The sequence below is a fragment of the Cnephaeus nilssonii genome (genome assembly GCF_951640355.1).
Source record: "Cnephaeus nilssonii genome assembly, chromosome: 15".
Classification (NCBI taxonomy): Eukaryota; Metazoa; Chordata; class Mammalia; order Chiroptera; family Vespertilionidae; genus Cnephaeus; species Cnephaeus nilssonii.
The window spans coordinates 19,718,224-19,739,535 of record NC_137086.1 but is presented as its reverse complement, the minus strand read 5'-3'; the positions used below and the strand labels follow the sequence as shown (position 1 = coordinate 19,739,535).

General features: G+C 40.8%; 1 protein-coding gene across 4 annotated transcripts in view; it reads left to right on the top strand.

The window, feature by feature from the left end:
* The window catches only part of MAP4K3 (mitogen-activated protein kinase kinase kinase kinase 3), a 119,147-nt gene that overhangs the window by 38,626 nt on the left and 59,209 nt on the right, over positions 1 to 21,312 (top strand). For all 4 annotated transcript variants that reach the window (XM_079792258.1, XM_079792260.1, XM_079792257.1 and 1 more), the window contains exons 2-4: positions 7,600 to 7,657; positions 18,393 to 18,483; positions 20,741 to 20,805. In XM_079792258.1, coding sequence (XP_079648384.1) covers positions 7,600 to 7,657; positions 18,393 to 18,483; positions 20,741 to 20,805 — 214 coding nt within the window. The remainder of the gene's footprint in view (positions 1 to 7,599; positions 7,658 to 18,392; positions 18,484 to 20,740; positions 20,806 to 21,312) is intronic.

The window sequence follows — 21,312 nt, the reverse complement described above, 5'->3', positions numbered from 1 at the left end:
TCAAGGGTGTGTGTGGTATTGGCAAGGGATTGACATAATATCTATGGAGCCATATAGAATCCAGAAATAGACCCACTCAAATATAGCCAGTTTATTTTGTCAAAGGTGAAAGGTACTTCATTGGAGGAAGGATAGTCTTTTCAACAAATATAGGATGTCCCCAAAAATGTATACACACACTTTGAATAATTATAAGGGCAGTGTTTATTAAACTATATTTCATTTTCAAAATTGAGCTATCAACTGTTAAAGTATGTGTACATTTTTGGGGGATAGCCTGTACTTTGGAACATTTGGATAGATAAATGCAAAAAAAAAGAAAAAAAAAAGAACCTTGACTAAACTGTACACCTTAAAAATTAACTTAAAACCTATCATAAATCTAAATGTAAAACTTGTTCTTTTAGAAGAAAACATAGGAGAGTATCTTTATGACTTTGGGTTAAGCAAAAAGATGTTGGACACCAAAGCACAATATGTAAAAGAAAACAGTGATAAATTAGGCTTCATCAAAAGTAAAAAATGTGGCTCTGTGTATTAGTTTGCTAGGGCTGCCATAACAAACTGCCACAGGTGGCATGGCTTACACAATAGAAATCTTACTCTCTCACAGTTGTGGAGACTGGCAGTCCAAGGTCGAGGTGTTGGTTTCTCCTGAGGCTTCTCTCCTTGGATTGCAGGTGACTGACTGCCTCTTGCTTTGTTCTCACATGGACTTTCCTCTGTATGTGCACATCTCTGCTGTCCCTTCCTCTTCTAATAAGAACACTAGTCCTGTTGAATTAGGATTCGCCCATATAGCTTCATTTAACCTTAATGACCCTTTAAAGGCCCTATCTCAAAATACAATCACATTCTAAGGTGCTGGGGGGTTAGGATTTCAACATAAAAATGTGAGGGATGCACAGTTCAGTCCATGATACTCTGCAAAAGACACTGTTAAGGGAATGCAAAGACAAGCTATAGACTGGGAGCAAATGTTTGCATATCATATACTTGACAAAGAACTTACATATACTCACAAAACTCAACAATATGAAAATAAACATTCTAGTTAAAACATGGACAAAAAAAACTGGAAGACACTTCACCAAAGGGTGGCAAATAAGCCATTAATAAGCATTAGTCGTTAGGGAAATGCAAACAAAAACCGCGATGAGATACCATTAAACACCTGTTAGAAGGGCGACAATAAAAAGTACAATACCAGCTACTGGCAAGGATGTGGGAGAACTGCAGTTCTCATACATCGCTGCTGGACATGAACAACGGTACAGCAACTCTGGAAAGAGTTTGACAGATTCTTATAAAGTTAAACATATACCCATCATCTGGGTATTTTTGTAACTTGTACACAGCTATATATAGCAGCTCGATTCATATTTGCCAAAAAGTGAAAATAGCCAATATGTCCTTCCACTGGTAATGGATAAACTATGGTATATTCATACAATGGAATACTACTCAACAAGAAAAAAATGAACAAACTAGTGTAATACATATAGCAACTTGGCAAAAGAAGACAGTCTCAAAAATAACATAGCGAATGATTTAATTTATATGAAATTCTTGAAAAGACAAAACTACGCTGGCAGAGTTCAAAATAGTGATTGCCAGGGGTTGAGGTAAAGAAAGATAGAACTTTCCAGGGAGTTTCTGTTTCCAGACAATGGTGGTGATGGTTACACATATCTCTACATGTGTCCTAACAACTAGAACTATATTTTCAAATGTTGATTTTTTTTTCTAGTTATAAACTAAGTCCCAGGGGTGTAACATACAACATGGTGACTATAGTGAACAAGACTGTAGTGTGTATTTGAAAGATACTAAGAGTAGATCTTAAAAATTCTCATTATAAGAAAACAAAGTTGTAACTATATATGATGTGATGGATCTTAACTAAACTTATTATAATCATTACCAGAGGCCCGGTGCACGAAATTTGTGCATGGTGGGGGGGGCGGGTGTCCCTCAGCCCAACCTGCACCCTCTCCAATCTGGGACCCCTTGAGGGATGTCCGACTGCCCGTTTAGGCCCGACGGGCAGTCAGACATCCCTCTCACAATCCAGGACTTCTGGATCCCAATCGCTCACCTGCCTGCCAGCCTGATCACCCCCTAACCACTGCCCTGCCACCCTGATCAACACCTAACTGCTCCCCTGCCAGCCTGATTGCCCCTAACTGTCCTCCCCTGCACGCCTGGTCGCCCCCAACTGCCCTCCCCTGTAGGCCTGGTCCCTCCCAAATGCCCTCCCCTGCAGGCCTGGTCCCCCCACCCCCCAACTGCCCTCTCCTGCAGGCCTGGTCCCCCCCAACTGCCTTCCCCTGCAGGCCTGGTTTCCCCCAACTGTCCTCCACTGCAAGCCTGGTTGCCCCCCCCCCCCCAACTGTCCTCCCCTGCAGGCCTGATCGCCATCAACTGCCCTCCCCTGCAGTCCTGGTCCCTCCCAACTGCCCTCCCCTGCAGGCCTGGTCCCCCTGCAACTACCCTCCCCTGCAGGCCTGGTTTCTCCTAACTGTCCTCCCCTGCAGGCCTGGTCCCCCCCAACTGCCCTCCCCTGCAGGCCTGGGTCCCCCCCAACTGTCCTCCCCTGCAGGCCTGATCGCCATCAACTGCCCTCCTCTGCAGGCCTGGTCCCTCCCAACTGCCCTACCCTGCTGGCCATCTTATGGTGGCCATCTTGTGTCCACATAAGGGTGGCCATCTTGTGTGTTGGAGTGTTGGTCAGTTTGCATATTACCTCTTTATTATATAGGATGTCATATATACATATATCAAATCATTATCTCGTACACCTAAAACTAACCCAGGGTTATGTGTCAATTTAAAAAAAATTTTAATTCCCAAGTTGATATACTTTATTTCATACATAAATAATTAAATAAAATTTAGTTCCTTAGTTGTACTAGCCACATTTCAGTTTATCAATAGCTGCATGTGACATGGGGTTACTGTATTGGACAGTACAGATCTAGAACATTTTCATCAATGCAGAAAGTTTTACTGGACTGTGCTGCTTTACAGCAGGGTTCTGTTTTTCTGGTAAAGGGCTAGAAAGTAAATACTTCCGATTTTGTGGGCCATTTGCTCTATCTCAGCTATTCAGTTCTACCATTGTATTGTAAAAGCAGCCATGGCCCTAATACTTAAATGAACATGGCTGTATTCCAATAAAACCGCATTGATAGAAACAGTTATGTCTGCCAATCCCTGTTTTTGAGATTTGATAGGTCTATTTCCTTTTTTCATGTTAGCTCAGAGTGACCTTATAATTTATCATCATAGTAAATAAAACTTTAATTGTAAATTTGAGAGTGAAAATGGCCACTATTAATAGGCATAAACTGGGAATGTCTTGGCCAAACCAGGGATGTATGTCACCCTGGCTATCACTCTTCCTATGTGATTGCCCTGGTGGTAGGCTTACTAGTACTATACCTAGTCCACGTAACGGTGGAAAAGCAAACAAAACTATTTCTTCAGCAGCGTCTGTGGGTTAGCCATTTCCCTTTGAAAGGTAGTATTTATATGGGAGACACCCTGAAGTTTGGCCCGCCCAATATACTCAAAATAGCCTGTTTTCTGTCCCTGTGCCTTGCTCATGCTTTTCTTTCTATGCCCTCTTTCCCATCCCTCTTATGTGTTGGTTCTAATCCAGCCCATCTTTCAAACCTCTGCTTGAATGGTATCTCCTTCATAAAACCATCCCTGTAATACCCCTTTCAGACTTAGAAGTTGGTATTTATACTTCATAAAACTCAAAGGGCTCAGTGCCTTAGATGAGGTCCCAAAATCTGGCTGAACATCAGAAGTGTCTTGATAGCTTTAAATACAGATTTCTGGGGTGATGAAAACATTAAAGGATTAGATAGTAGTAATAGTTATATAACTATTATAAAAACCACTAGATTGTACATATTAAAAGAGTGAACTTTATGATATGTGAATTATCCTATATAATAAAAGGATAATATGCAAATCGACCGAACAGTGGAACAACCGGTCGCTATGATGCGCACTGACTACCAGGGGGCAGACACTCAACGCAGGAACGGCCCCCTGGTGGTCACTGCGCTCCCACAGGAGGAGCTCCCCTCAGCCACAAGCCGGGCTGACAGCTGTGAGCGCAGCGGCAGTGGTGGGAGCTTCTCCCAGCACTAAGGATGTCCAGCTGCGGCTGAGGCCAGTTCCTCATGGGGAGCGGGCCTAAACCACAGTCGGATGTCCCCCGAGAGCTCCTGGGCTGTCAGAGGGATGTCTGACTGCCAGCTTAGGCCCGATCCCCCAGAGAGCGGGCCTAAGCCGGCAGGTGGACATCCCCCAAGGAGTCCCAGACTGCAAGAGGGTGCAGGCTGGGCTGAGGGACCCCACCTCCCCAAGTGCACGAATTTTTGTGCACTGGGCCTCTAGTGTCCAAATAACGGTTTTATAAAAGTGTTATATTTAGTGAAAAATTTAAATTCTCTGACAAGGAATTTGAATGTTTGTCTTTAAAGCATTGGTGTGTATGCCTGAAGCATTTTAAACTCACGAACATCACTTGGAGCCCTAACTGGTTTGGCTCAGTGGATAGAGCATCAGCCTGCGGACTCAAGGGTCCCAGGTTTGATTCCAGTCAAGGGCATGCACCTTGGTTGCGGGCACATACCCAGTAGGGAGTGTGCAGGAGGCAGCTGATCGATGCTTCTCTCTCATCGATGTTTCTGACTCTCTATCCCTCTCCCTTTCTCTCTGTAAAAAAATCAATAAAATATATATGTATATATTTTTAAAAAGAATACTTGGAGAGCATGTGAAGAATGGTGGACAAGTCTGTGATGGTGGCCGAAGAGGTCTAGGTCCTTAAGAATATTTATCTTCAGTTTTCTGCCCTGAACAAGTCTGAAAACTTGTTATTGATACTGAATTAGAAAATTCTAACTCTACACATGGTGATATTTTACAGTATTTATCTTGCTCATGTTCTTTTATTCTAATAAATTGCTCTAGGTCAGTGGCCGGCAAACTCAATAGTCAACAGAGCCAAATATCAATAGTACAATGATTGAAATTTCTTTTGAGAGCCAAATTTTTTAAACTTAAACTTTTTCTAATGCCACTTCTTCAAAATAGACTCGCCCAGGCCGTGGTATTTTGTGGAAGAGCCACACTCAAAGGGCCAAAGAGCTGCATGTGGCTCACGAGCCGCAGTTTGCCGACCACGGCTCTAGGTGATTTAAAAAAAGACTAGTAGTTACAGGGTATTAGAGATAATATTTTGAAGTTTACCTCAGTGTGTCACCTTGACCATAGTAAATTTAGAGACAGCTAACTATGATTTATTTTAGCCAGAAGAGCAAGATTCTTGATGACTCATGTGCTTTAAAGACCTTTTATTAATAAGCATATGGATTTTGATGTGTAAAAGCCCAAATTTGTTTTCTGAGCATTTAAATTATTCTTCCCTTCTTTTTGTGAATATTCTTATTTCTGTCAAATAAGTTACATATTGGAAAACATTTCAGAAGGCAAAGATTTTAGCTGTCTTGTTTTCTGATTGACTAGAGAACCATAATTTTAAAACTGTTGTTATCCTTTAGAAAATTCTAGACTGATTTAGATTTTTAAAAAGTCAAAAGTCAGGCCTATAGTAAATATTGACTTTAATAAACTGTCATAGTTTTTGTTGTTGTTGTTGTTAAATATGTGCTGGTGTTAACTATTAATAAGTCCATTTTTAGAAGAGTGTATTGTGTACAGCAACCATTTTGGACAGACACACTTTGTGTAACTTACGTTGTCAATAGAGAGTGTGCCCTCTTGTGGTCAGTTGGGAACAAAATTTCATCTATAAAAATAATCCTAGCTTTCTATTGGTTCACATTTTCTCAGCTATTTCATAATGAAATAACTCGCATCCTGAATTTTCTTTCATAAACAAAATAAAACCATGACAGGATTTTTAAATGGAGAATTAAGAATTTGAGAGAGGAGTATCTTGTCTTATTTTATTTGGACAAGTGCTAAAAAAGATGTGGATTGAAGGACGATGTATTAATATCAGGGAGGAGCCTAACAGAGAAAAGATAATGAAGTGTAAGAAAAGGCAAGTAGTTTTGATTGTATTTGAGAAGATTTATGACTAACATTGATGTGATATACCTGAATATTTTACAGTTACACTCTGCCCCCTTTACGAAATGTTTCCAGAATGACATTCTGATTTTCTTTTTTATTGGTGTGTGTGTGTGTGTGTGTGTGCGCGCGCGCGCGCGCGCGCGCATGTATATCTTCTCATCCTACGGAAGGCAAAAAATACTTATCTAGCACTATCTATTTGAAATGTCTATCTCATTTAATGGAAATTAAATTTACTTTGAAATAACAGTTCATGTCTGCTTTACACTGCCTGTCATAAGTTGGCATCATAAGTGTTTATTAATTATGGGGATTTAAGGAATTAATTTTCCCTGCAAATTTTATTGTAATTTTCTTAATTTGTGTAAGGAGATCTTTTAGTACCTTCGTTGTTTTCTGAGTTAAAAGGTTAAATTTCACATTTCAGCAATGGCTGTGTCCCATATCCAGCTACTTTCTATATCCTTGGCTGATATTTTTGATGCCTCAGTATTCTTAGCATTCCACTGTTGGTGCTGTTATCATCCCTTGTGAGTGACCCACTGATCTTCACCAGTTCATTAATTATGAGTGCTTCATCTGAGAATAATTCTGGTCACATGAATGGATCTTTCTGTGATCAGAGAATCACATGTATTGGTCTTCATTGGTTGATATGAAAATTAATTTATTAAGTTTTAGTTTATAGTTCAAATATTATATGTTATAATAGTTTAAAAGTTTTTACGCAATTAAAGAACATTTTAAATTGACAAAGAATTACTGCCATTTGAAAGACAGTTTCTGTCTGTAATTTTTAAAGTGATTTTTAATATGTGGCTTATAAAAATACATTTGGTTTGTATTGAACTGCAGTGATTTGATTGCGCCATCAGGTGTGTTTAAACAGATACACAGGGGCTGTTTTCATGGTTATATAATTATGTTAGCTTTTCATATTCCAAGGTTTTTAAATTAACAAGTTTAAAAATAGTTAATAAATTCAAAATGTTAACCAGGCTGAATGAATGGCAATAGAGTGTAATGCTCTAAAGCTCAGACTCCGGAGTCAGACTGCCTGGGTCGGGATCCCAGCAGTCACGTACCAGCTGTCATGGCCTTGGCAAGTTCTTTAACTTCTCTGTACCTCCATTTTCGCATATGCAACACGGGAATAATAGTAGTACCTATTTCATAAGATTGTTTTGAGGATTAAATGAATTAATATAAAAACACTTAGAATAGTGCCTGGTACATAATAAGGCTTATGTGTATATTAGCTATTATTATCATTATTGTAAAATGTATGCTTAAATTAATAATGAAATTCACTGTAAAGAATATAGTGTTTGTTTTATAAGTGTAAATCACTTTTGCAGTTATTGCTTTAAAAATATTTCCATGTCATTGAAAATAAACAGCTAATGACATTTTATAAAATTTTTAATGAAAGCTTTTTTCCACAATTATCTTTTCTTTTTTTTTTTTTTTTTTTAGGCACGGAATGTTAACACTGGTGAATTGGCAGCAATTAAAGTAATAAAGTTGGAACCAGGTAAATTAATTGAAATTTGATGTTTCTTATTACGGTATGCAACTAGATGTCTTTAAGGCTTATTTTAATGACTAGTAGCCCATTTGCAGGAAAATCCTGCAAGCGGCTGTTGTGGCCGCGTGCGCTGCTGCTGCCGCTGCCGCCTTTGCAGCCACCGCGCCTGCACCCGCTCGCCACTGCCGCCCGCCCCGCTCCGCCCTGCTCCGCCCTGTTCCACCCCCGCTCCACCCCGCCCATTCCACCCCGTTCCACCCCGCTCCGCCCCGCCCGGGCTTTCCCTCTGGCAGCCACCTTGCTTTCCGCTTTTCCTCCCTCTTCCTTCTAAGTTGTCTTCAGTCTTCACTCCTCCCTCTCTCAGCCTATGCAAATTAACCGCCATCTTTGTTGGGTAATTTGCATACTCGCCCTGATTGGCTGGTGGGTGTGGCTTGGGCTGGTGGGTGTGGCTTGGGCATAGCGAGGGTGCGGTCAATTTGCATATTGCTATTTTATTAGGTAGGCTGTTTCATTAGCATTCTCTTGTTGTTCCCAGTATTTTCTGGGAAATAGAAGTGGTATCTACTCTTTCCTACACTTCTTTGAGACTTGAAGACGTCTTGTTCAACCTGTCCCTAAAAAATAATTAATAATTGGGGGAAGGGGAAAACTCCTGAAGAGACTCGGTTCCTTCTGAGCCAGTGGTCGGCAAACTCATTAGTCAACAGAGCCAGATATCAACAGTACAACGATTAAAATTTCTTTTGAGAGCCAAATTTTTTAAACGTAAACTTCTTCTAACGCCACTTCTTCAAAATAGACTCGCCCAAGCCGTGGTATTTTGTGGAAGAGCCACACTCAAGGGGCCCAAGAGCTGCATGTGGCTCGCAAGCCACAGTTTGCCGACCACGGTTCTGAGCTCAATTGAGCAAACTTGTCACAAACTGACAGTGGTGTGTTCCCCGGTTAACAGTGTCCTGCGGTGAGGGGGCAGTGTGCAGTGGAAAGAGGTGAACTGAGAGTTGGGTGGTTGTAGTCCAGTTCTTTGTGTCCCACTCTCTTGCTCTGTGAACTTGGGCAAGTAACTTCACTTCTTGAGTCTCACTTTTCTCAATAGACCTAGCTCTCACATTTTGTCTTATTAGTTACTTTCCAACTTTATTGTAAAGCCTCTAGGACTACTCCTTGTTTTTTGTCAGTTTCAACTCTCTTCTACCCCTGAATTCCTCCCACCTCCTGCAAAGCCCTTAGCTTTCTGAGTTAACTATACACTATTGTTTATCCACTCTTAAAAACCCCATTTCTCCTTTTCTTTCCTGTCATAAGCAAGTAATTGTGTTAGTGTCACAATTGAGTTCGAGAGCAATGACGCTGCCTTTCTGATGGCTTCTTCCACTACAAACTGATAATATGAATTTATTGGTAAAATAGGTTTTAGCTTCAGTATAACAGAAATCCACTCAAAATATTTTTGAAGGCGGGGGGACTTCTTTTGTCAAAAGGCCAGGTCATAAAATATTTTCGGCTTTGTGGACCACCTGTGGTCTCTGTATACAGTTCTCCCTCTCTCCTACCTCTGTCCCTGTTAAAGTGGAAAAACCATTCTCAGCAAAGCGAGCCACCTGCTGCTGTACTTTGCTCACCCTGATTTAGATTAACAGTAGACGTTTTAGAAGTGCCATTAAGATGAAATTTGAAGGATAGATCAAACCACACTGAAATATAATGAATAAAAAAATGCTTTTTCATTTATACCTATTTACAGATTTTATATAGTCTAATTTTATTCTAACATCACAAAATAGTTTTTTTCTTTTCTCTGAGTCCCCTACTCTTCAGTTTATTATAAGAAATTTAATGGGATAATTGAAATTGGTGAAATCTTGGATTAAAAAAATTAAAAATTTGGCATTTGAAGCAGGGACTTCATTTTTAGTTATTAATAAATAGTTACTTGATGGGAATAGTCTCTAATCAGAAGTAGTTTGTACATACATCATCCTTCAAATCAGTTAGTGCAGTGGTTCTCAACCTTTCTAATGCCGCGACCCTTTAATACAGTTCCTCATGTTGTGGTGACCCCCAACCATAAAATTATTTTCGTTGCTACTTCATAACTGTAATTTTGCTACTGTTAATGAATCATAATGTAAATATCTGTGTTTTCCGATGGTCTTAGGCGACCCTGCTAGCGGTTCTCAACCTGTGGGTCGCGACCCACAGGTTGAGAACCACTGCTGTAGAGCCTAAGACCATCGGAAAACACAGATATTTACATTACGATTCATTAGCAGTAGCAAAATTAGAGTTATGAAGTAGCAACGAAAATAATTTTATGGTTGGGGGTCACCACAACATGAGGAACTGTATTAAAGGGTCGCGGCATTAGAAAGGTTGAGAACCACTGGTTTAGTGCCTTCTTTCTCAGGAAGTCTAGTAGATACTCAGTAAATATTTATTGGATAAATCAAATTAATGAAGATGTGAGACTAAGAAGATATCTTAGAGATGGGTTGGTTTAAACCATGACAGTTTTGCTAATAAATAGCTAACATTTATTCACACTTATTTTGTGCCAGGCCCTGTTCTAAGTGCTTTACATTTGTTGACTCATTTAATCCTTATAGTATTCTCTTTTTTAAAATAAGGACACAAAGCACTGTTTCTTGCCCTAATTAGTGGCAAGCTGAGATTTGAACCCTGGCAATATAGCCTACTCTTTCACCACTCTCAGAAGTTGGTAGTGGTGTGGGAACTGTATTATCAGGTTTAGTTGGATGTTTACTTATTTACACACACACAGTTTCCTAGAACTACCGTAGTATATGAAAAATCTTTAGAGGTAGAGCCACCACTTAACAAGCTACGTGAGTTTTATTCACATTTAATGAGTACTAAATGAGTTTCTTGGGGTAAGATGTAAGTGTTTCTTCAAAACCAGTATATTTGCTCACGTTGGACATATTTTGTGGCAAAATTGATGTATAATAAACAAACCAAAAGATAAACCAGCAAATAAATGTCTTTATGAAGAGTATAATGTAATCAGTTTAATTAGCAAGCTGTTCTTCACATTCTGGAGTACAATGGAGACAGTAATCTCAAGTAACTAATAGAGAGAGTGAAAGGCTGCCTGGCCATTTATCAGTCTGGAGTAACAGACAGATAAAGTCTCACAAACAGTATTTCTCCCAAGAATGGGGCAGCTGGCAAGTGTCCTAACAACTCCTGTCTTTGAGTGACTGTGGCTTGCTTACTCTCTGAGAAACTTTGTTCTAAAAAATCATAGACTACCAAAAACTTGGCTATGTGTAATTATATCAGCAAGAATCAAACTTCCCCCTCTTCCTTGTCATTTTGACATAGAGAGGCACTCTTGATTTACAGCAGAGATGCACAGCTTCAGATAAGGGGTTTCTGGACACAGCATCTACATCTGTCTTAACTTTTCTGTTCCTGAGGAAAGAGGACCTTGGCTTCACTTTGGGCAGTCTAGTCCTAAAGTAGTCCTAGGACTAGACTCTGCTTTGCTCTAACCCTACTAAAAGGCTGCTTCGTTTAAATGTCACCTAAACCCCACTCTTCCCAGAATCTTACTAGTATAACTCTTACATTTTGTTTTGTGAGATGGCCCAAGGTTTCTCTGGTGTGTGGTCTTTCTCATTGCATTGGGTCAGTGAACCTGATTTTATCAGATTACAGATTTGTTCTTGTGGTCTTTAAGCTGTTTGTACTAGCATCCTGCCAACTCTTGAAACTTACTTTAAGGGAAAATTAAAGATGGAGAGAACTTGCTAATAGAATAGAACTCACATCTGTATACTCTCAGGCTTCACTTTCAGGTTCTTACAACGTATTATAATTCTCTATATTATAGATCTCTTCAATCGTTTTTTTCCCTCTTATGTTTTAAAGTCGGAATTGTAGAGTCTTAAGGAACTTTTTAGGTCATCTATCTAGATGGTTGTCAGATGTTTTACAGCTTTCAAAACATTGGTCATAGAAAATACTGGTGGCTGGGAGCTATTGTGAACATTCTCTTAAGCCTAACACTCACATTTCATATTACAGAAAAGTAGACACAGTATTTATAATTTGCCCAAAGTCTCACATCTTTTTTTTTGGATCTGATTCCTCTGATTCTGGGCCCATTGTTCTTTACTATTTTTTTACCCTAAAAAGTTTGATAATTAAATTGCTTACTATTACCCATTTGCAGTATTACTTATTAAAGGTAGAATATAAAACCACATAACTGATTAAGTAGCAGCTTGTCAGAAAAACTCATTCCTTTTCAAACACAATGAAAACATCTACATCTATCTTAACTTTTCAGTTCCTGAGGAAAGAGGACCTTGGCTTCACTTTTGGCAGTCTAGTCCTAAAGTAGAGTCCTCAGGACTAGACTCTGCTTTGCTCTAACCCTACTAAAAGGCTGCTTCATTTCAATGTACTGAAATTGACCAGCAGAAAATTCATAGCGAGAAAATAGGGTATTATATTTCACTAGAGGCCCGATGCACAAAATTTGTGCGCGGGGAGGGGGGGGGGTCCCCTCAGCCCAGCCTGCACCCTCTCCAATTGGGGACCCCTTAGGGGATGCCTGATCCAGAATCAGGTCTAAACCGGCAGTCGGACATCCCTCTCGCAATCTGGGACCGCTGGCTCCTACCTGCTCGCCTGCCTGCCTGATCACCCCTCACTGCCTCTGTCTGCCAGCCTGATTGCCCCTAACTGCCCTCCCCTGCTGGCCTGGTTGCCCCCACCCACCCTCCCCTGCCAGCCTGATCTCACCCCCAACTGCCCTCACCTCCTGGCCCGGTTGCCTCCAACTGCCCTCCCCTGCTGGCCTGATCTCGTCCCCAACTGCCCTTCTCTGCTGGCCAATTTGGTTCTGGTCGATCGGTTTCTATGCCAGTCAGCATCAAAAGCTACACCTCCTAGGCAGCCATTGGCTCCCCACAGCACCCAGATTTGGTTCTGATTGGTTGGTTTCTATGCCAGTCAGCGTCAGAAGCTCCACCTCCTAGGCAACCATTGGCTCCCCACAGCACCCAGATTTTGTTCTGATTGGTCGATTTCTATGCCAGTCAGCATCAAAAGCTCCGCCTCCTAGGCAGCCATTGGTTCTTCACAGTTGACCCAGATTTGGTTCTGATTGGTCGGTTCCTATGCCAGTCAGCGTCTCTGGGCCTATCACCGAGGCCTGATTAGAAAGGCGGAGCTGATCAGCAGCCCTAGTGGAGGCCTGGAGAGAAATTGAGGCGTGGCTGCTGGCCAGACTGGGAGAGAAAGAGAAGCAAGTGCTGATCAAAAGCTGCCACAGAGGCTACGGATCAGTCCCTGCTTCTCTCTTCAGGCGTCTCTCTTGCCCTGATTTGCAGCCCCCTCAGCAGTCAGTGCTGGGGCACTGCACCTGCAGCGGAAGCAGTCAGAGCTGACTGCAGGACTGACTTCCAGTTGGTTGAGCCTTGGTCGTTACTGGGCGTTCCAACCCAGGGTTTTTATATATTAGGACTAGAGGCTTGTGGGAGGAGGCACCCTGCCTCCTGCCGTGTGAGGAGGCACCCCACGGGGGGCCGGGACCCGCGCCTGCCTCACGCAGCACCAGCCACCGTGGGAGTCAGGCTGGACCGGCGCCGCAGGGGGCCGGGACCCGTGCCTGACTTGCCGCATCCCCCGGCCCCCTACCTGTGTCCGCTCCGGGGCCGCCCGAGCCACCGCACCGGCTCAGGCAGGCCCCCCTGCCTCGGTCTCAGTCTCCGCTCCAGGCCTCACCTGCGTACGCAACGTCCTCCTGTCTAGTCATGACCCGTTACAGAATCCTGGCCTAATTTGCATATTATCTCTTTATTTATATATATATATGTGTGTGTGTGTGTGTATAGATTTCCATCAGAGCTGCATTTATTAAGTTGTAGGGCAAAATTTTTAAAGTGTGAAGAGATACCAGTAAGACCTCATTTTACAATTTTTTCATGGATCTCCAAAACTATCCTAATATATAAAAACCCACGGTCCATAATGACCGACTGAAGGCTCGACCGAACACTGGAAGTCAGTCCTGCAGTCAGTGCTGGATTGCCGTGGCAACCCAGCACTGACTGCCGCTAGTGTGGGCGCAGTGACCCAGCACTGACTGCTGAGGGGGCTGTGGATCAGGCCCAGAGAGAGGCCTGGAGAGAGAGGCAGGGTCTAATCCGCAGCCTCCGTGGCAGCTGTTGATGAGTCGTTGCCTCTCTCTTTCTCTCCGGGCTTCACCAGCAGCCGCGCCTCTGTTTCTCTCCGGGCCTCTATGGGGGCTACTGATCAGCCCCGCATCTCTGATCAGGCCCAGAGATAAGCCTGGAGACGCTGACTGGCATAGAAACCGACCAATCAGAACCAAACCTGGGTGAACTGAGGAACCAATGGCTGCCTAGGAGGTGGAGCTTTTGACGTTGACTGGCATAGAAACCAACTAATCAGAACCAAACCTGGATGAACTGTGAGGAGCCTATGGCTGCCTAGGAAGCAGAGCTTTTGACACTGACTGGCATAGAAACCGACCAATCAGAACCAAATTGGCTGGCATGGGAGGGCAGTTGGGGGCAAGATCAGGCCGGCAGGGGAGGGCAGTTGGGGGCAACCAGGCCTGCAGGGGAGGGCAGTTAGGAGTGTTCAGGCAGGCAGAGGCAGTTGAGGGTGAGATCAGGCCAGCAGGGGAGAGTAGTTGGGGGCGAGATCAGGCCGGCAGGGGAGGGCAGTTAGGGGCAATCAAGCAGGCAAGCAGAGGCAGTTAGGGGTGATCAGGCAGGCAGGCAGAGAGGTTAGGGGCGATCAGGCAGGCAGGCAGAGGCAGTTAGGGGCGATCAGGCAGGCAGGTGGGTGAGCGGTTAGGAACCAGTGGTCCCAGATTGCGAGAGGGATGTTCAATTGTAAAGAGTGCGGGCTGGGCTGAGGGAACCCCCCCCATCTGTGCACTAATTTCATGCACCGGGCCACTAGTATTTTATAAATCTTCTTTCCTTCTTTGCAAATCTTCTTTTCACATTAGTTTTTTGTGTCCTGAGAGGCAGGAGAGGAGCTCTCTTCCCTTTATTTTTATCTTAGAGTGGCAAGACACCAGGGTAATGATTTATCTGGCTCCTTTTCCTGTCTCCCTGGAGTACTTCAGTAGCTCCCTTACCACCAGTTGTTTACTCAGTGCTGTTCTGTGTTTATTGCCATCATGAAGAAAGTTGGTGTTACATCATTTATGATCATACTTTGCAAGGTTAATCATGGATTGCTTAGCTACACTTTAATATATATTTGAGCCAAAACATAAAAATAAGTATATATATGTATATGTATGTATATATATATATATATATATAATATTAGAGCCATATTATGGGCTTGAGGCTGACTGTGCTAGATAAATTAGAATTTACACATTTAAAGATAATGCTCAAAAATAAACAAATAACAAAGGACTTTTTAGTATATCTGCAGTTTCTTCCTCATTCCCAACCCTTTGGGTCTGTTTAGTGATTTAGCTTTATGAATATAAATACACAAGTCAGGATAATCCCCCATCCCAAGATACTTAATTTAATCACATCTGCAAAACTCGTTTAGCCATAAAGTAGCATTCACAGGTATCAGGGATTGGGAACTAGATACTTTTGGGGTCATTATTCAGTCTACTACACATAGTTAATATTTATTGAATGCTTAATAATGTCATGCTTAAGAATTTTGCATGTATTAGTTTGTATTTTTCTCTCTGGTTACTTGGCTTATTCATTATCTGCTCTATATGTAGGCTTGCCTGTTTTTCTCAATTAGGTTTTTTTGTTTTTTTGCCATCTTTTGGAAAATGTATTCTTCACTTTAATGTCTTAAAAAAAACCTCAGAATTGGGAATAATTTTTAGATTATGTAGTCTAATCATTCTGTTCTACAGTATCCTATGAAGTATTCTAGAATTGGGGGAGGGAGCTTGTTAATTTATTCTTTGGAATCTTTTCCCTTGAGCTTTGAAGAAAGTTCTTTAAATCCACCATTAGGCTCCTTTGTGTTATTAATCTATTAAACTCTGCTTTCTTTATCCCTACCCAAATCTACTTTTACCAGTTACCTTTAAAAATTGAGTTTTAGATTATTTCTTTGGATTCTTTCCACCCATAAAAAATGTTGAATTTAATTTGGCCGTTCTTGTAATCACATAGAAATGACTTAATAGGAAAAAGATAATGCACTTTGGATCAACAACATTTAATGGGAAAGAGGTAGTTGAAGGCTTAAAGCCACTCAGAGGGTTCAGTAGAAAGCTCAAGAGTAGCACATAAGCAACTAATTGCATAACTGGATGAAATTAAACTAGATGCAGACATATCTGATTTAGAGTCATCATGGAGAAGAATAATGAGGAATGGTAGATTCACTCAGGCAACAGTTTTATTAATCATATATTAGGTGCTAGATATACAAAGATGATTAAGGCATGCATAATCCTGTCGTAGAGGACCTAACGTTCTAGTGAGGACGTAGACATGCAGGCACATTTGCAGTGTCCATTAGGGCAGGGATATGTGCAAAGATAACTAGAAGTTGTGATGCTTACAGTTGTAACAGAAACCACAACTCAAGGTGGCTTAAAGAATGCAGGGAATTTATTGATTATACTGGAGGTCCGGTGCACGAACTCATGCACGGGTGGGGTCCCTCAACCTGGCTGGCGATTGGGGCCGCGGGAGGTTGGCCGGGGAGGGGGGGGATGAGGGGGAGGTTGGCCAGCCTCCCCGATCCAGGCCGATGGACCCGGCCAGGGAAAGGGACCATGGGAGGTTGGCCAGCCGGCCAGGAGGAGGGACTGCGGGAGGTTGGCTGACCACGGGAGGTTGGCTGTGGGAGCGCACTGACCACCAGGGGGCAGCTCCTGCGTTGAGCGTCTGCACCCTGGTGGTCAGTGTGTGTCACAGTGACCGGTTGACTGTTCGTTTGGTTGTTTGGTCGCTTAGGCTTTTATATATATAGGTACAGGCATATCTAGAGGCAGCTGAGGTAGCTCAATTACATCATCATATGCTTTCCTCCGTCTTCCTGTTTCTCTTCAGTGTTTTCTGCAGATCAACTTTATTCTAAAGCTGGTTCCCTTTGAGGTTGTGCACTGACTGCTAAACTCTCAGGGCTATCCATGGAAAGAGAGCTGTTATCTGACCATCAAACTAAAGTCTTAGAGTTCACTCTGACTAGGTCAACTTTGATCTCATGTAACCCTTTCACAAGATTGGGGGGAAGTATAGTTAAGAGGCAGGTGAGAAAGCAAAATTTAGAATTTTCAAAAAATTTAATATAGTCTTGAAAACTGGTATTAGTCTCATTTTGGCTTTATTATTTTTAACTTAGATTTCTTTTAATGTACTAAAAATCTGGGATCCTTCCTGGTGGGAATTGAACTCAGAAGAGGATTTCAGTCCAGTGACTTTCTTCTGAAATTTTGGAGGCATAAAAATTTCCTATTCTCCCTTTGGAGGTCTTCGATTTTGTGTACTCTTCATTGCAGAAATTAAGAACCTGACATACAGTCTGTTCTCCATTACTCTTTTCCTTGTAACGGGGCAGTGAGGTGGGTTGATATCGGGTCCAGTGGTTCATGGTTGGGCTACTTCAATACCCGTGTTACGTTTACAGTAGGAAAAGACCAAGGCCAGAAATGTCAGGGCTTGCCCTAACAACCTCATACTTAACGATTTGAAGGATACTTTGGAAGACTTCTGTTTTTTACTTTGCCTAATATACATCTAATCAGGCTCTTCAAGCATGTAATACTTTAAGAACTGGAACAGTGATACAAAGCTGCTTTGATTTAAATGTAAGCACCTCCGTTTGTTCTCTTTTGCATGGTCTCTGGCTCACCACATTTGCATTCACTGCAGTTCTTTTTCTCTCTATGACAAGTGTTCATTCAGGAGCCACGGCATGTGACCCTGCTATAGCATTGCCAGATCTTATTTTGAAGAATTTGGGCAGGAGGGAGTAGGAGAAGAGAGATTATTTGCTAATAGTCTGACCAGGCTCAGCCCAGTTGGAACAAGGCTTTGGAATACAGGCTAAGCCTGTGTTTGTGGGCCACCTGATAACTCAATACTGCTAGAGTGTAGGCCTCTTGGCCCCACAAGAGCCTGTTGGGGTACATTTGACACTCTCGGTATATTGGGGTTCCTGTGTTAGGGTTAGTGAATTACCAGTAAGCGCTATGTAAGCATTTGCTATTATTACTATTATTCTTTAGAAATAATCATCAGATAATTCACTAGAAAATATACATTACTTTTTCCTTTTTACCAAATAATGTAATTTTAGCACAAAGAATTAATCCTTTTTGAAGTTAGGGCAGGAAGCCTAATACACTAAGAGTGTCAAACGTATCTCCACAGGTTCTTCGTGGGGCCAAGAGGCCTATACTCTAGCAATACTGGGTTACCAGATGGCCCACAACAGGCAGTTATTTTTATTCCCACTTTACAGAGGAAGAAATTGGCACAGGGAGGTCAAATAGCTTGTCCAAATTCACACAGCTTAGTAAAGGACATAGTTGGGATTTGAATCCAGAAAGTCTGGGACCAGAGTGTGTGCTTTTAGTCACTGTGTTTTACTTTCTGTCAGACAAAGACTGAAATTGTCATTAAAAGTATTATCAATAACATTAATTATGTTTTAAAATAAATGAACATTTTGGAACTTATTTAACCTATTAAATATTCAACATGCCTTCTTTTTTTAATTGTAGGTGAAGACTTTGCAGTTGTGCAGCAAGAAATTATTATGATGAAAGACTGTAAACACCCAAATATTGTTGCTTATTTTGGAAGCTATCTCAGGTACATTGTCTCCTTTTTGAAAAGAAATCATGATTCCAGCACCTAATACATTTAACAAAATAAAGTTAGCTCTAGTCCATGTTTTGTACTTTTTTTTCCATGCTTTGAAGATAGGATTATATGAATGGAATTTTTATTTACGATCTGTTTATGCTAATTCAGTAACTAATATGAGAGTCTGCAATTGTCTGTTGTACTCTTGGGAATTCTGGATGTGGTTTCAGTGAGGAAGCTGACAGAAAAGAACGTACTTTTATGGTTAGTCTTCCTGTAATAGAATAGAGCTCTAAATGCGCCATTCTGTTGCCCCTTTTCTTCTAGACTTGGGTGAATTTAGAAAGTCAGGATCATTTCTTCCTGTTATGTTTTTATTAGAAACTCTTTTTCTTTTGTGCTTTTAGCCTCAAAGTATTGCATCATCTGTTTCCTTCATTTTGTCCTAAGGACTAGGAACTATAATTATTTCATTGACTTCTTATTTTTCTAGGTCTTGGAATGAATTTAGAAAGACTGAATTTGCCACCTTATTTTGATTTAGCAGGACCAGGCCAGGTTCCCCGGGTCATATTCCAGAGGGGATGACCTCAGGGTCAAATCTCATTTTTCCATTCATTTCTGTATGCATCTGAGTTCAATACTGTGACATGGTTTATAAGGTTCCTTCCAAAGGGAGCATCAGAGAATGTTTTCTTAAGTATTTAAAAAGCTATTCAGTTTTGTTTTGCTATATTATAGGATGTGTAAGGATGTAACTTCTTGCAGCTCCCATTCTCATGATCCATGTACAAAACACTTGAACCCTTCAGATGTAGGCACAGCACGTAGAAAACACTGGGCAATTCTTGTCCTCTCTTCTTTCCGGCTTGGGAAAAGCCATGGCGACCAGCTCTTCTTGAGTCTGAGCACTCTGGGACAGCTTTGATGGCCCCACCTTCGTTAAGGTTAAAGGATGGGTGAATGGAGACTTTAGTTCACGTAGGGATAGGTTCTACCCCCAGGTCAATGACTGTTACACGTTTTAAATGGGTTCTTTAATAGGCAGTTTAAAATTACTTTATAGTGAGTGGTTCAAATAGTAACCGAACACAGTTTCTGCATCAATTTTTATTTTATGAAACAAACCCAGTACAGGTAGTTACTATATTAGCACAAACAAAAAAACTCCTAAGATAGTTAAGTTCATGAGACAAATAATTGATTGCTTAAATATATTAAAATCACCACATGAAACATTTTGTTTTACTGTTACTGTTTCTGACAGAATGACCTACCTAGTTTCAATTGGGAGAAGTTTTAGAAAGTCCCCCCCCCTCCCCCCGCGACCTCCCAACCATTTAAAAATTAAAAAAAAAAAAAACATTTTTAGTTCCTGGACTATATAAAATCAGGCAGCAGGCTAGATTTGGCCCATTGGCCATAGTTTGCTGACCCTTTTTCTAATCTGTTTATTCTTTCAGCCACTCATTTGTTCACGTATGGAACAGATATTCATTTGCCAAATATTCTTCTGTGCATTGTGAGTGCATTGGTGAGAGAGACAGACGTATTATTAAGGCAGAGTCTTTCTTCTGCATTAAACTTAGCTTGCTGAGTTCAGAGACTTCCTATTCCGTCTCTGCCCCAAGAATAATGCATTTCTTCATACATTTTGTGATGAAATAACGGAGGAATGAACAAAGGGATAATCTATTAAATCTTTGCAAATGATTTCTCCTATGACTATATGATTATGCTGTCTTACAATTTAAGTGTGTGAGAGAAATGCTATCTAAAGATAAGTGAGTGATAAAATTTAACATTATTTTGGAAAGATCTTTGTTGAGTCTAGATATAAGGATAAAGTTTACATTTTATCTGTTTTGTTGATGAGAGTGCTATGAAAGTGATTAGAGATGTATTGCCATTCTGTAATGAATCTTCCACATAATTTTGGTATGAGCCTTCAAATTAGCATTGAACTTTTATAATACTGTCATCCGGTAGATGGGTAAACTGGGGGAAGGAAGTTTTTAACTAAAGGGAAATTTTTTCTCGTCTGGATGGGTCATCTTTATGACATCTTTATATCCTACAATTGGTATATTTTAAGGATTAAAATCTTGGATAATTCATTTACTCATAGAAATTAGGTGTTTTTTTTCTTAGCACATTGTATTTATATGGTTTTTCAAGATTATAGAATACAACTTTAAAATATTTGTTTGCACAAATCATTTTAATCATGAAACTGTGGTACATGCTTTTTTTCTCTTTATAGGCGAGATAAACTTTGGATATGCATGGAGTTTTGTGGAGGTGGCTCTTTACAGGATATTTATCATGGTAAGACCAAAGTTATATCTTATAGAGATTAAATAGAATTTCTTAATATAAGTAACTGTACTGTATTAAAATATAAATGTTGTTTTGAGCAAAGTATGTTTTGTCATTATGGTATTTGGATACATAAAGATATTTCAGATATATATGGATGAAAGGAGCATTTGCTTTTTAAGTTGGAAAATTATATGCAGTTGAATTATTAGCTAATTCTATAGAAGGAATGTTATAAATAGTTAGTTCTTGAAATTTCAAACTCAGACTTATAGAAGACATGCAAAGACCTTGATGGCTAATACTAAGCCAAAAGAATATCCAGTTGATAAGTGAATAGTATTAATGCAAAGATAGTCGATTTTGCTCTCATGTATTCAAGAAGCAGCAATTGAATGTTGTCTTAGATGTTAGATAATGAGGATTAAAAAAATCGTTAGAATATTTTTCATTGGGATTTCAATGGAGTAGTATATAAAAGAGACTTTTAGAGTAAAATAAACAATTTTTACTGTC